Consider the following 15,901-nt stretch of genomic DNA (forward strand, 5'->3'; position numbering starts at 1 on the left):
CCCCGCGTTGTTCCGGATGCACGAGCGCGCGATAGGCGCCGCACGGACTGCACACGCACACGCACGATGTCGTTCGGATCGCCGGCGACGCGCGATAGCCCTGTGGGTTAACCAAATTCCGGATTAGAGAGAAGGAGAAACGATTCTTTCGCAAAAAAAAAATTAGGAGCAGGCGGTTTTTCAGGACATCATCATCTGATTCACAAACATTTGTAAATCATCTTAAAAAAAAAACTCCTCCATCGAATAATAATGAATACAAGATGTTTAAATGGTGAGTAATTAATTTTTAAATTCTTGCGAAAAGAGATTTTGAGAATACTCTGTTCCTGATTTAGTATTCCCAATGTATAAGTATTTACAGTAAAATACAAACAATGGGTAATGTTCTTATCACACGCTAACATCGGAGAGAAGTGGTAGACCGCAAAAACATTCATAACCTTTTCCGCCTCGCCTTTCGCCTTCCGCCGTGAGATATCGAACAATTACGCGCAATATAATAACACTAAATATTCAAAAATTTTTTTTAAGTATTTAGTTTTATTATATTATCTGCAAAGTTATTCGATATATACTCAAAAGTCCTGGTTTAACTAACTGTACTGTAGTAATACGATTTTTTAATATATTTACATAATTTATGTAATAACTATATAGAGTTACGTACATTAACATAAATAATTTCAGACGCGATGTAAATATTGCCTAACATTTCACAATGTTGCTTACATTTTAAAGAAATTCTGCTATAACACATGAGATTGATTTATGTGATATGGGTTATAAATTTAATTTGTTTAGTCTACTTTCTAGAATTTCTAGGATTTCTAGGATTTCTAGAATCACAAAAATCTCAGGAATTTTAGAATTTTAAAAACTAGATAATCAAATTCTTCAAAATTTACAATAATTATTTGAAATCTGCAATAATTATTATCAAATATTGGTAAACAAAAGTATTTACTAAGGAAAGAGAAATTTTTTATCCTTTCAATACGAAATAACGACTGAAAAATGATTTGAATTAACTAGTACTCGGCTAAAAAAGAACCAATCGACTGCAACAATTCTTGCAATGATTCCTCAACGTAATCTTATTTCGCTCATGTAAGCCAATGATATATTCTGTTCAAGTTCGCGATGAGATTCGATCGCTCCTCAATAAGTTATTAAAGAATTGACCTTTTTCCCTCAATACAAGTTACTTGCGAATCGGGGTACGCTCAGTTCACGATTGCGTTCTGATCGTGCTCGACCAAGCGGTTAATGCGGATAATAATGAATCGGCGAAAATAATGAACTTATATATCATTGAACGATGTCCTTCCTTATAAATCAACCGTCCGATGTGTCGAACATCAATACAATCTGTCGATGAACATGATTTCCTTCCTTCTTCTCGCGTGGATCCTAAATTCGGGTGACGCTTTTAATGACTTTCCATCGCTGATAACTGCCAATGCCTCGATGGGTACAAATAACTTTTTTGTGAGTATAATTTTCACATCGTAACATAACATAACAAGAAAATTATTTTTGGATCAGCAATCGTTATCGACAAAAGTTTCTTTGATAATAAAATTGAGTATCGCGATACCGTAAGAAACATTGTCGACTTCATCACGAATGTCACAAACGAAGAGGCGCATATGAGTGATATTAATATGCACATTTTTCGCGACACAAACGTAAATAATCTTCGAGGTAAGTTGCGCTAGATAGATCTCCAATATTCGAATATATTATATAATATTTTTTTTACGTACAAAGATTACACAGTGCTTTTATCGGTGGCAACGTGCTATCAAACGTGGAGTCTGCATGATGTAGCGCGTAAGGAAGAGCTCGTGCATTTAGCCATAACAAGTATGTGATTCAATAAAAGATTCGCGGCAGAATATACATTCGAATAGCGAATCGTTTAATTATAGTTCGTGACTAAGATGTTGCCTGCAAATATCGCGTTATCTGTACATTCGAATTTTGTTATCTCTCTACTGTCGTACGCATTAGAACGCATGATATCACATGACACGTTTTATTTGATTTGAATCAGACTCATCTGTATAATTTTATAAAAGTTTTAGTATTATACTTAATTACATAATACAATAAATTATATGAAATATTATTTTATATCGTTTATTTGAAGATCAAGATTGTCCACGGTTTTCGGACTCCGAAGGCGTGATCATTCCTTTGATACCAATGGGTGACGAATTATCTCAGATTTTTTTCGATATAAGAACAGCGGACGCGTTGTTCTGGAACAGTGTCAACATATTACACGATGACACATTCGGTGACACAATTTATAAGCATTAATCATTTTTCTCTTTGCGTTTTCCGTTCAATCATTTTCTCAACATTCTCGCTAAAACTTTTAAAATAACGAATTGCAGATAAAAACACAATCAGCAGAGTCACAAAAGCTATATCGACAGCATTACCGAACAAGAAATTTAACTTGGTCTCCCGGTCGTTGTTCGTTTTTAAGCATGCTAATTCCGATCGCAGCAGAAGATACTATATAAAAGACATGCTTGAAACTTTTCACGTGGAACAATTGGGAAAATGTTTTCTCATAATCGTCACGATAGACGCAGCGGCTGATGTTATGGAAGTTGTAAGATATGTATTTTGATAAAGCTTTTTTGCCATTATTTATTCGCGCTTATTTGAAGAACTCGAAGCAAGAGTTGATTCATTTTTTAGCATAGAGTTATTTCTAATACAGATTATGAATTTACTTAAAATGCAATTTATTTTTTAAAGTAAATCTTATAAATTTCATCTACTTTTGCTCTAAAAGTTCTAAGTTTGGTTTCATATTATTTGATATCACATCCATATCCGAAGGCAAAGACATTGGATATGGTTCAGCCTGACAGCCAGTGGTTGTACATCATCACTGACAGCGTAATACGAAATTCTACGAATATCACCACTTTCATCGACTTATTGACGGAAGGCAGTAATGTGGCTTTCATTTATAACGCAACGGACAGCGACGCATATTGCAATGTAATTTATTTAATCGTTCTGTCTCATTGTGCAAATTTTAACCGCTAGAATGATAAACACATAATTTAGATCTCATGCAATATCATTAAAGTGTATTTTTTTGAACAGTCTCTTTGCAAGAAAGATTCCGTAACATTTTTACATGACTTTTTCTTTTGCTACGTATTTTTTGAAAAGAAACCAAATTATCTTTCAGGTCACTTTAATGTGTCATGTCCAGGAATTAATTGCGGCTTTGTCAAATGCTTTGAAATTATCATTGATGACCGAAATGGAGTTGTATAATCGCATGAGCGAGGAGGAGTTCGAACTTATTCGCTTAAACAAGAACGAACGACGTCAAGAAATTTTGAAAAATATCAAAGTTTGTATCATCGTGTATTTTGTATTGTTTAAAAATTGATAGTGTACGAGTGATTATTTACAAATGTGGTTCTTTCCTCAGTAATTTAGGTACAGGTGGATTTATTTATAAAAATCAGGCACAAATTTTTATATTTTTCAATATTATTGCATCTTTTTAAAGAGATTCTTATTTTCTCTAAAAAGTTAGCTTGTCGACATTTGCGAGAAATCGCATCTATATTGAGATTCATTCTTCTTGACGGAAATTTTATACGTGCTCAACTATTTCCTGCAGATAAAACTTGTCGAGGACACTTTTGCAACTGGCGGCACTTGCGGTAAATGCTTATTTTGGCGATTTGCCTCGGCCATAACATGGGGCAATTTTTTCATTCATGGAAAAACTAGCGCGCATCTGATAAATTCGGGAACGTGGATTCCCACTCTCGGTGTGAATTTGACGGATGCCATTTTTCCGCACATTGTGCACGGATTTCGAGGGATTAACTTGCCGATTGCTACGTATCACGTAAGTAAATTTTTCTTTGTGCAATTGCAAACGAAATAATCGCATTCTTTCAGAATCCACCGTGGCAAACCATCTCGTTGACCAATACCGGTGAGAAAGAATACGGCGGATTGGTTTTCGACGTTATAAGATATTTGGGAAAGAAATTGAACTTTACGTACACGGTGCACAGCCCGCGGAGCAATCGGACTGTTAAGTTTATTCGCAATGAAAGTGATATCGAAGTGGTAAGGCTAGATATAACAGTGTTTATGTGTTTGATTAAGAAATATGAAAAGATTAACATATATAAATCATCAGTATGCTTGATGTATAATTTAAAAATTGTCTTACAATAATTAACGTACAATAAGATTAAATTATCAAAAGAGACAAATTTGTTTCTTGGGAAATGTTTTAGTGTTAAAGCTTGATTGTAATGTGGGGATGAGGCCCTTCTTCTTTCTCCCAGACAAATCTAAAATATCGAAATAGAAACTAAGCTACATATAAATTTATTTTACGACAGTACAAGGACTCTTACGATATGAAACTTGAAATTTGCCTAACGAATATGTAGAAATCCGGTTCTTTGCAGTGTCTGATAAGTGCGTTTTAAATGTTACAAAGGTGTTAACATCAACAACGAGAAAAATACCACCAGAAATAGTAGATATGGTTGCTGAGAAGAAGGTTCTTCTTGCAGCCTGCGCGTACACCGTGAACGATCGCGGAAGAGGAAAGATCAATTTCACTCTACCAATCTTCATGCAGACATATAGTTTCTTGACCGCGAAGCCGGGTCAACTTTCCAGAGCGTTGCTGTTCACCGCGCCCTTCACTAAAGAGGTGACTTGTACAATTCCGCGCACTTTTATATTTATGATCGATAACGGTCGCTAGAACAATAATATTATTTCGTGTGAAATGGAAACTCTAAAAAATTTTATTATCAACACAAACCGAATGGAAATTACAATCAAATCTGTGAAACGGCATATTAACAGCTTCTCGCAATGATGAACTCGATCTATTTCACGCGCTTGTGCACATGCACGTCTTCAAGCGGGCTAGTTTTGCTTCCAGACGTGGGCCTGCTTGGCAGCATCAATTATTATAATGGGCCCGATCTTGTACCTGATTCATAAGTACAGTCCAAGCAGTACGAGAACATCGGGACTTAACTCCCCCTGGCAATGCATATGGTACGTCTACGGGGCTCTTCTTCAACAAGGTAGCGTCACTCACTTTTGAAAGCGCTATTTTTATTTCGTCACACAAAGTGTTCGAGTTCTATCAAACCACTTTTTATCCATAATTTTATTATGAACTTTTTAATTCTCGAACTATTGATCCTTCGATAATGTCGCCGGACAAAATCGTTTGTATTGTATTTAGAAGAGAAAAGAAATTTTTAGAAAAATGCGACGAAAAGATGTTTTTAGGTGGAATGTACTTACCCCATTCCGATAGCGCCCGCTTGCTCGTCGGCGTTTGGTGGTTGGTCGTGATGGTTTTGGTAGCAACCTATTCCGGAAGTTTGGTCGCGTTTCTGACATTCCCGAATATGGACACTGCCATCTTGACTGTGGACGATCTTATCGCTCACAAAAGCCAATTAACTTGGGGCTTCCCTAACGGCAGTTTTCTCGAGGAGTATCTGAAAAATGCCGAAGAGGAGAAATACCATATTTTGCTGGAGCGATCTATAATTCATAACACGACGCAAGAGGCGGAAGTGATCAAGAAAGTAAAGGCGGGGAAACACGTGCTAATCGATTGGCGAAGCACATTAATGTAATTTTATATAATATAAGATATACATTTAAATGAGAAACACCTATCTCCTTCGTTACTTTAAATTTTGCAAAAAAGTTTCCCAAGAAAACGCAATTTTATTTGAATTAAATTGTCGTCTGTCACGAATACTGCAATTATCTTTTTATGAAGAATTTTATAATGCATTTGCAAAAAATGAAGACAGTTAGGTGCTCTTATTTAAACACTTTATTTTTTATATACATATATCATTGTAGAAGACTTATTAGCACATCCGATAAGAATGACGATAATGATATATTGCTCGAGCAGGTTTGCGATGAGAAGCGATCTGTTATTAACTGATGGGTGCTCCTTTTCTTTAAGCACGGATGAATTTATGGACGAGCCCATAGCGATGATTATAGCGCAGGATAGCCCTTATGTAAAGATTATCAACACAGAGTAAGCTAATTAATTAATTTTATTATCAAATTTTTATTTTTTTGGTTTGTTTTGTTTTAGCCATTTGATTATCAAGTTTTATGTCGAACTTATATTTAATAATAATTTCATTTTTTTAAACATTTGTCGTTTTCATCCATTTTTCTCTAATAACACGTAAATTGTATTGAAACTTTTTAATTCTCTTGAATTTTTTTGCGAGTTGTTATACACATACAAATTATTATTTACATATGAATCATTATTTATGCACATTTATGTCAAAAACAGAATCACATCTTAACTTGGGAGCCGTTATTGTCACAATTCGGAAATAATATCCTTACGAATCTACCATTTAGCAAGAATCAACCTTGTCATTTAGGTTGCATCGCATGCACGAGTCTGGATTAATGAACAAGTGGATAGGAGAGCAAATACCGATGAAAGACAAATGCTCGGATAGTTCCACCAATCAAGGCGTAGAGGAACGCAAAGTAAACGTAACGGATATGCAAGGCATATTCTTTGTGCTTTTCATGGGTAACGTGTTTTTGCGAGCACACAGAAGAGTATAATAACACCTTGTGAATAAGCGATTTCTTGTTTTGTTTCTTTCAGGCGTGGCTGGATCAATATTACTTTTGTGCTGCGAGTTTTACTGTCACTGGCGCAAAGTATCGAAGCGACGCAGGTTACAGCCTTTTCTTTCTTGAGATTCATCGTGAAGATGGATTTGAACGCTTTTACTTCCCGTGAAATAGCTTCGACGCTGTAGAATTTCTGCATGCTATCAGATTTTATTACCGTTTATCGTCCAGAGTTAATTACAGAGATTATTCTGCCGAGAATGTAGCGATTTTTTCAGCAGAATGTAACAGTCATTTAATTATAAAATGTACCAATGCAATATAGTTTTTCTTTGGCACAAATTCTTTTGTAATGATAATAATTTATTGATTTTAAAAACTTTTAGAACTTTAGAAGATTTGCAAATGGATATTTGTACAAAGTATACATTTTTATCTCTTTGATAAAATCATACATGCTTGATCTCTGAAGCAGAATCAACTAAGTCGTAATTATACGGCATAGAATTATGAAAACAATATTAATTATAAGATATTTTTAAATACACTATATATGTTCTCTGTAGTGAACATTTTTCAGACGCACAAAGTTGAGTAATTTTCAAACCGCTGAAGCTCGGCGAAAAATCATCGCGGAATATCAATCAACAGCGATTTGAAAATTGGTCAATTTTAAGCGTCTGAACATCTCGACGCGGCAGAGCAGTGCGGCCGATTACCTAAGTGCGCGTCATTAATACGCACGATGCTGTATTATTGCTCGCAAACGGATGCTGATCACTCAAAGTTGATTGAAACTGGATTCAATCGAATATCAGTCATCGTCAACTTGTCAATTTTGAAATGAGTAGTTCCGGTCTGATGCGCGCGTTTAAAACATTCCGTGAACGACATGGTAAATATCGCGGAGAGATAGAAGAAAATTAGCCGCTTCGATCGGCCGGCAGGCTCCGCTCGGTATAAGTAATAATCGGTTTCGAGATGCAACGTGATGGAATGGAACGAGATGAGAAGAAGCCGATTACTCTCGGCGTTCGCGCGCGGCTTATTATTTGTGCGACGGATTCTGGATTTCACACATTTAGCAATTATTCGCATGAATCACGGTGTGCGTATATACGTGCGATAAAAGTCACGGAGAGATATTACATAACGCTTTATTCGCGGCGATCCTCCCACTTGGATCAGTCGAGAGTAGATCTTCACTTCGCCTTCACTACGCGTGCCGCCGGCCGCTACTACCGTTATCGGGCGCGATATCCGCATATTTTCGAAGATTTGTCGGCGAGAGAGGATAGATGCACGATCGCTGATTGCCGATCGGCAGAGGAGAGAGGAATTTTCATCTCGCTCGATTATCGTATCGTGAATGGAGTCGGTGTACCAGTGAATGGCATATAAAGCGATATAAATATAAAAATATCTTGTCGAAACCGATAGCACTATAGTGTTAATTTTTAATTATTATTAATTCAAGTAAATTTTTATCAGAGTCTATAATTTTTTTCGTATAATATTGCTCTTTTTTGATATAAAAATAATTTTAAATATTTAAAGCTTTTTTAACGTTCAAAAGGATAAAGAAAACTGTCTGTAATATGAAAAGAAGTAAAGTTCTATTTCATTATTATATCAAAAATAATCAAAAGTTCTAATAGATGGGTATAAGACTGGTTTTAATTTTATATGCAAACTATAAAATACACAATTTTTTGCACAAAGCTAACAACTTCGAAAATGACATTTGTTTGGAAGGAATAGTTATACGAGAAAATAATATTTTCGTTTAATGAAGAGATTAAATTATTCAATATTGTACGTATCGTATGCATACATATTTCCACATTCTACAGCAATATTTGAAATAAATCAACGTAAATACTATTAAACATACATGCATCGTATTTGAGAAACTTTATGTCGAAAGCGGAGGATATTAGCTTTTTAAAAGATGCAGAAGAACAGCAAGAAAAGAGGAATTGACCGGCGGCAAAGGCGGGAAGCTATGTGCGCAATTTAACGGGGATTACGACCTTAACCACTTAAGAAGTCGCGGCGGTAATCGACGGGCCCCAAGCGCGCGAGCCCGGAGCGGACCTCGCGAGCGGGCCTTGAGTGCGGGTCTTAATCGGACCTCGGGGCCCGACGAGCTAGTGGCTTAGCCTAGCGTGTTCCGACGTGAGCCAGTTCCGACGTAGAGCGCGAGCGACCAAGGCTTAATCCTAATAGAACCGGCTGGGATCGCATCGCGGACTCCAGCTCGGCGCAACGATCGAAGTATCGGAGAAGGAAATCAGCAACCGGAAACGATGGGCCGACCATTGCACTGGATCATAATATTGCAGTGTATGTAAGGTCGTTTTGATTATTTTGCTATTTTGCACGAGGTGCTCCGATCAAGTGAACGCACAAGCCCAATGAATTTGAAAATCAAAGCTTTCTATCGGGAATAGAAAAAGATTGCAGAAGAGTTGCGGAATTAATTCTTCTTACTGATCTATTTAATTCGCGCAATGTACTTTTACTATGAATTGCAGAAAATAAAAGCAGAATTATTTTACTTTATTATTCGGACGAAAGTATTAATTATCAAAATGACAAGAAACGATTAAATTGAATAAGAAAATTGTCCAAGTTGCGATTGTGAGACAAATGCCATGCAATGTTGTTCGAAAAGATCTTTTAATTTAACTGGTTGCAAAAATAATTGGAAATTGAGAAATATTTAATTTTGTTGCAGCAGTATCGTCCGTCTTGGCTTACAGGTACGATTGGTATCGCGCAAATACGCAGCGTCCAGTCGATGTAGTCACTGATGTTGTGAACGATCTTGGAGTGAAGATTCTTCAGCAATATTCAGCACATGGAAACGTGGCGTTCTCGCCCACGGGGATTGCTTTTGTACTGGCAGCGTTGTACGAGGGATCCGCCGGTCGTGGAAGACAACAAATTGTCGAAATCATGGGACTACCTAATCGGGACGTTACCAGAATCGGTTTTAGGGATATTCATCGGCGATTGAGAGTAAGACGCAAATAGACCTTAACAGTGTCTTAACGATATTTGAGCAATGCTCCAATTTTGTAGACGTTTATATGTCTTTTAAACATCTTTCAAACACCGTTTGTCATTTTTTATTATATCTCAAAGCTCAATCGATTTAATGTCGCGTAAACAAGTTGCGTAATTTGATTTTTTTTACTGATTTAATTTCTTGAGTATGATTGCTATAAACTTCGATTCAATTTAGAACTGATTAGTCATGAAATTACATTGATGTTGATTTGAAGAGTTACCTTAACGCTGATGGCTTCCTGGGCGGTCTGACGCTAAGCAAAGAGAACACCAGACTTCGTCCGGAATATGAAGATATTCTGAGATTTTACGGCTTCGATCTGTCGAGTATCGAGCAAGAAGCGAACGTCACCGTCAGCATGAGCGACTCATCAACCAAACTTCCAATGCCGCTCCCGGTTGCGCCGGACACGACGACGATATTGACGGATACCGCCACGACGCTTTTTTCGGCTGGTGCGGAAACAACAGTCGCTTCATCGACCGTCACGATACCGGCGAATGTCGACCTGCAAACGACATCAATTACAAGTTCTAGAATAGATGCCCAAAATATACTGCCGACGCAGTCGACAAATTTCCTACCTGCGGTCACTTCCGGCGAAAGTGCTCAACCACCGTCTTCAACTGTTGATCCGAAAAGTGTCGTGGATTCACCGAATACCGTTACGCCAGCGATAAACACCGAATCACCACCAACAACAGCCGTGAACAGTCCAACGAACGCGGTAACTATGATCGATGTTGTGGACAATCAGAATCCACAGACTCCTCCAACAGTCGGTGTTAGTGAAGCTGGAACAAATGAAACTGTAGCCAATATCATTTCTAATACAAACGCCATGGGAAATCTAGAAAATACACTTTCAAACGCATTGGAAACTTCAAACGCGAGTATTCAAGAATCGATGGATTCAGGAGTGACGATGGCAGTTGTAACTGATGCTAGTGAGACAATATCGATGGCTACCGAGGTACCATCAACTCTCGTTTCAAACACCGAGCTATCGATGACGACAAATACACCAAATTTATCGACTACGGCTACCGCAAGCGTGAGTACCGAAGTATCGATGACTACGAGTACAATTATTTCCAACATGATACTCGCTAATGCGTCCACCACCACAAATTTGCCAATTTCTGTGACGCCGATGATTTTAAATAATGGGAACGCAATTAATTCGATTAACGGAACAATGATCGATAACAGTATTATTTCGCAACCAAATACGGAGATATCTATGTCGACGGATACACCGACGGGAAATATTCCAGGAATGACTGCTATGAATGATCTTACGACAACACCAGTGATTAATGTTGATGGCAATGCCATGTTAGTCAGTTCTGCAGTAAGAAACGAAGATAACTCCGCGATTGCAAATTCCGCGATGAATAATCGGACAGTTGTAAATTCTACGATAAATTCTATGACAAATAATGAAACCGTCGTCGCATCTCCGATAGACGAAAATATTGTTTCGATGAACCGGAAGAAGAAAGTGGCTGAGAGTGAAGCCATTAAATCGGAATCAAATCTGAAAAATATAATGAACGATAATAATGAGTCAACAGATGGATTACCGAGTCTTCGTAAACGCAGAAGTCCACGTGGATATTTTTCTAGTTATCCAGGTACGATCAATTATCGAACTTTCTCTGTGTATAAATTTAACATTTGTTACAAATTAAATTATAATATGTACAGAGATTTGTATTCTTTTCTTACTTGGTCTGAAAAAAAAATTCTAATAGAAATTATCGTTTGTATATTTGGGAAAAAATTTTCCTTTGAATAATAATGGGATTTGGATTATTATTTTTTTAGACGAAGGCATCTGGATGCAGGATTTAGAGATTTGGAAATCCTATAATACACTGAATCCAGGTGAATCCTCCGATGAAGATTCCGCAACAGAAATATCGTTTTTGGTGAACGGTTGCGATATTTCTTCGGTTTCGGCTTCGAGTTATATCGCTGTGCTGCCTTTCGCGTACCTTCCATCGTTGCACGCTGTAGCACTCGAGTTTCCTTTGGACGTAAGTCTAAACAAAGAATAAAACTCTGTTATAGTATTTTCAGAACTTGAGAAAATTAATTCAAACTTAATTTTTCAATTTTTACTTTTTTTAAGTCCTTAGAAAAATTGAAAAATGAATTAATTGCGTAGTTTTAGCCATAATTTGAAATTTAGATTGAAGCTTAGTTTAATAGAAGTACAATTGTGTGAATGTATAATGAATGTATAATGAACGTTTCCTTCTCAAAATATTCAAGGATCCCCGGTATAACATCATACTTCTTATGCCGACGGATAAAACGGACACGCATCGACTGGCGAGAGATCTCAGCGGGAAACCATTGAGATCGTTGAGGAAGCGATTACAACCTACTTGGGTCAGGGCCACTATACCTTCCTTCATGCTGCGTGGTTTCGTCACATTGACGTCATTTTTGCAAAGGGTAAGTGGATAATACGTCATCTTCTTCGATATCAACGCCCCTATCAATGCCAAACGCTGGGCAAGCAACTAACCGCTAACCCACATTTACTTCAAGGTTTCAAAAATAATTAGTAAACAGTTTCCCCAAAAAATCTGAAAAATTTTTATAAATGTAAGTCGAACATAGTCATAAACTATTATTTTGTTTGCTCGTTTATATGTTTTTTAATATTCTTTCTTATAGTATCTGTACAAAGGAGTATTTCCTAATAGTATTTCATTTCACGAGTTGAGAAAGATTGATATTAAGAGAAAAAAATAAGATCATTGCGTGACACATGCGTGACTCGTGCATATCTGCGCGAATATTTGCGTCGAGATTAGCGTTACGGATGATGATTTTCCTTTCGTCGCTTCGTTTCTTCCACAGTTGGGAATCTTGGATGTGTTTGAGCCGAGAGCGGCCGATTTATCACCTATGACATCCGATCTCGGCGTGTACGCCCGAGATGTGCAGCAGAGTATAGGGGTCAATATAAGGAATTATATGAAACCCGACCGGACCCATTCTCGTGAGTCGTCTAATATCGTTCCACCTCGAAGGGACTATTATCGATACCTACCTCCAGGTTCTTTTACTCTCTTACGCTTTTCATGCACTATCGCACTCTCCTTTCAATTATCCTGGTAACGGTAACCATTTTCCACACATGTAATTGCATCCTTCGTTCCTTAATGCGGACGTCCTGAATTTAAGAGCCCAATTTATATAATTTCGCACGTTACGTGTATAATTTTTAGCGTTTATAGTATTCCGTCATTCTTTAATTATATATTTTACTTTGTTCGTTTCGCGCAGCTTGTAAATTGCTTCCCTTGCTTATAAATATATTATAAGTACAGTAAGTACAGTACTATCAAGATGAACTGAGCATTCAGATATCCGTTCATAAACCAAGCTCACGCGAACTCGATTTATTTATAAATAATATCGACAAAATTTATTCATTAACATTTTTTTACTTAATCTGATTATATTGTTACTTGTTATTTTATTACATCCTGTAGCTTTTGATACTATCACTCGTTCGTACATCATTGTCATACAACTTTATATAAATAATCAAAAGAGTTAATTTATTTTAATTAACGCTCAAAATTATCTAGTATTCTGCTACGTTTCGAGTAATACATTAATTATTTAAATACATACGAGTGATTTCATTTGTTGGCGGAGGAACGAATAGCGACGCCTCGGTTCTCAAGCCGCATCGGAGATAATGTTTCGAAGAAATAATTACGCTGACGCAATGTCCGGTATTAACGAGTGAAATTGCAAAGACCCGGGTATGTATAGCTCGAGTGCTCTCCAGAAATGTACACATAATTTGTAAACAACGGTGACAACAATATACTCCTCTACGCGTCATGAACATGCGTCTGACGATGACTGCCCATTACTACTGGCGCGTACTTGGTTCGTTTCTTTTCTTTTTTTTTCTGTCCTTTTCACTTCCGCGCTTAATCCATTGTCGCTCCTTTTCTCACGTTCCGCTAAATTTTTATTACTTAACGTTGTCATCGTTAACGACAAGTGTGCAAGCGGTCGTTTCCTTGCTTTCAAGCAATGTCCCGAAGCTGCCATGCGTTTCGGAAATTACAGAATGAAGAAATAATTAAAAACAGGTGTTGAATCATTAATTAAGCCGTTCGACCCTCGTGATAATTATGTTTAGCATTAATGAAATATTTCTTCGGAACATTATACAATTACAAATAATTGCAATTTTTTAATTTCCGTTTTAAAAAAAAAATCGATAGTTTAACTAGATTAGACATTTTTCTAAGAATGTATATATTTTTGGAAATTTTATTTAATTTGTAGAGTAAATTGTCAGAAACTGTTTGTAGCATCGTGAGACGCATTGTACAACATGTCCTTTACGCGAGATTGTAACGCAACAAATCTATTTATTTTCCATTTTCTCATCACTGAGCAGGACGATTGATTACTGTTGGAAATGTTCTCAGTATTGTTGCTCAGTTCATTGAATTTAATTGCTGATATCCTGCTTGAGAAAGTCCGCAAAGGAAGTTAATAAAAAGACCTTGTACCATCTCTTTTTACATTCACCAAGGATTTCTGAATCGCTGTGGCGTTGCGAATGTTTCTGAGGATTGTTTTTTTTTGGCTACTATTCTTTCTTCAAAAAATAATGATTGAGGTGTTTGAACTCCGCAATTTGACCCTCTCACAATTCGCCTATAATTTTATAAGTTTACAAGATTGATAAATTTTGATTGATAAATTTTTTTAGGTAACGGTCTGTTCGAGAGAGCCGGGCCCGTGCCTTTTACAGCTTTGCATCCTTTTCTTTATTTCATCGTCGATACGGAGACTTCGGTGAGTCTGATTGCAGGTCGAGTGAATGACCCGCTGAACTCGAGAATTCTGTAGGGATGTAGTGATGTAGTGATGCTGAAGGTTTAAATAAACACTCGTTTATTTGGCGATACTTATAAATAGTTTTATACTTTATAATCTAGACTTCTCCTCCTAGCTTGCACACAACTTAATACACGCAATTAACATTGTGCTCTGTACAAACTCCTATTTGTAAATAAAGAAGTATAAAGATAAGAGGCAGTGTAGTTTGAAATGTGCAAGATTGAGCATTAGGAAGAATATTCCGAGTTATCTCGCGTTGCAGAGTAAAGGGCAAACATTTGTATAATATATCTCACTAATTGACAACAGCAGATACTTATCGTGCATTTGCTGCAAAAACTACGAAGGTAAACATTCTTATAGATATTAAATTTCGCATTTACACTAATTTTTCACTGGCATAACTTCTCATCAGTTTTAGGTAAATTCGTTTAATTTACAGTGAAGTTGCTTGACATTAAAAATAATTGTTTTTGTAACAAACTTGTGAATGTGTAATATGTTTGAATCGTAATTTCTTCGCAGTGCGCATCATGTTATTCGTATATTCGAAGCACAAAAAAATGTTAAGAATAACAATATAGCCCCTTTAATCTGTCGGACTATTCTTTCGATCTCTTTATTACAATTCAGACTTTCCTCGGTTGCTTAACTACAACCTTAGCAAATATATATTATTTCCTTACTTAGACTTTTATATAAATACAGAGTTGAGTGCGTGCTGCTACAATGCACGAGATTTCGCATACGTTGCTAGTATATGTATTCGATGATTCGATGATGCTCTGATTCCAACTCTTATAGTGTGGAGTACCTCTTTATTATATAACAATCACGATGCTATTTCGTGAGTGGCAGTGTAAATGCAAATAAATAGATGCAAATGATACAGAAAACACATTCTCATCGGTGAGAAAACGATCTAGGCTGAATCACGTGTTATATTTCGATATCGCGCGACACGATATCACGAATCATTTATCCGCGTATGGATCTTGCTAGATTTTGAGTATTTCTTCGTTCTTGCGTTATCGCGACTTTCGTACGGCGGATCAGGTGACGTTCTTCAAAATCCACGGCACGAACTTGGAGATTCGCGTGCAGACGCCTGGTAAATTGGCCTCCGCGCATCCGATACCCCAGGATATGATACCAGCCAGGAAGTACCTGCCGTCCTTCCCTCGCACCTGAAGAGGACCTCCGGAGTCGCCCTGCGTAACGTGGAAATATAAAGATATTGCAAAACAAGTATTGTAA

General features: G+C 36.9%; 3 protein-coding genes across 7 annotated transcripts in view; 2 read left to right on the forward strand and 1 right to left on the reverse strand.

Annotated features, from left to right (window-relative positions):
- The first annotated feature begins 287 nt into the window (after window positions 1-287).
- Window positions 288-6,992, forward strand: Ir93a (Ionotropic receptor 93a). Its single transcript, XM_012372535.2, has 15 exons — window positions 288-1,474; window positions 1,549-1,707; window positions 1,774-1,869; window positions 2,156-2,305; window positions 2,406-2,629; window positions 2,863-3,027; window positions 3,224-3,391; window positions 3,668-3,901; window positions 3,955-4,128; window positions 4,511-4,729; window positions 4,967-5,114; window positions 5,326-5,677; window positions 5,972-6,103; window positions 6,468-6,625; window positions 6,704-6,992. The coding sequence occupies exons 1-15, from the start codon at window positions 1,378-1,380 to the stop codon at window positions 6,796-6,798; spliced, it is 2,571 nt and encodes an 856-aa protein (XP_012227958.1). The 5' UTR covers window positions 288-1,377; the 3' UTR covers window positions 6,799-6,992.
- An 832-nt stretch (window positions 6,993-7,824) lies between these two features.
- On the forward strand, window positions 7,825-14,711 carry Spn85F (Serpin 85F). Of its 2 annotated transcripts, XM_012372542.2 has the most exons (8): window positions 7,826-8,121; window positions 8,526-9,018; window positions 9,416-9,696; window positions 9,963-11,385; window positions 11,579-11,790; window positions 12,029-12,214; window positions 12,626-12,824; window positions 14,514-14,711. In XM_012372542.2, exons 2-8 carry the CDS (start codon window positions 8,982-8,984, stop codon window positions 14,651-14,653), a joined length of 2,478 nt encoding a protein of 825 aa, XP_012227965.2. In that variant the 5' UTR covers window positions 7,826-8,121; window positions 8,526-8,981; the 3' UTR covers window positions 14,654-14,711. The 2 variants fall into 2 exon arrangements, with proteins under 2 accessions (XP_012227967.2, XP_012227965.2); XM_012372544.2 differs by having other exon boundaries at window positions 7,825-9,018; window positions 12,626-12,767.
- Window positions 14,682-15,901, reverse strand: part of Sb (Stubble) — a 31,923-nt gene continuing 30,703 nt past the window's right edge. For all 4 annotated transcript variants that reach the window (XM_067356431.1, XM_012372532.2, XM_012372534.2 and 1 more), the window contains exon 9: window positions 14,682-15,855. In XM_067356431.1, the coding sequence (XP_067212532.1) occupies window positions 15,697-15,855 (159 nt within the window). In that variant the 3' untranslated portion in view covers window positions 14,682-15,696. The remainder of the gene's footprint in view (window positions 15,856-15,901) is intronic.

This window comes from Linepithema humile, chromosome 5 (assembly GCF_040581485.1).
Source record: "Linepithema humile isolate Giens D197 chromosome 5, Lhum_UNIL_v1.0, whole genome shotgun sequence".
NCBI lineage: Eukaryota > Metazoa > Arthropoda > Insecta > Hymenoptera > Formicidae > Linepithema > Linepithema humile.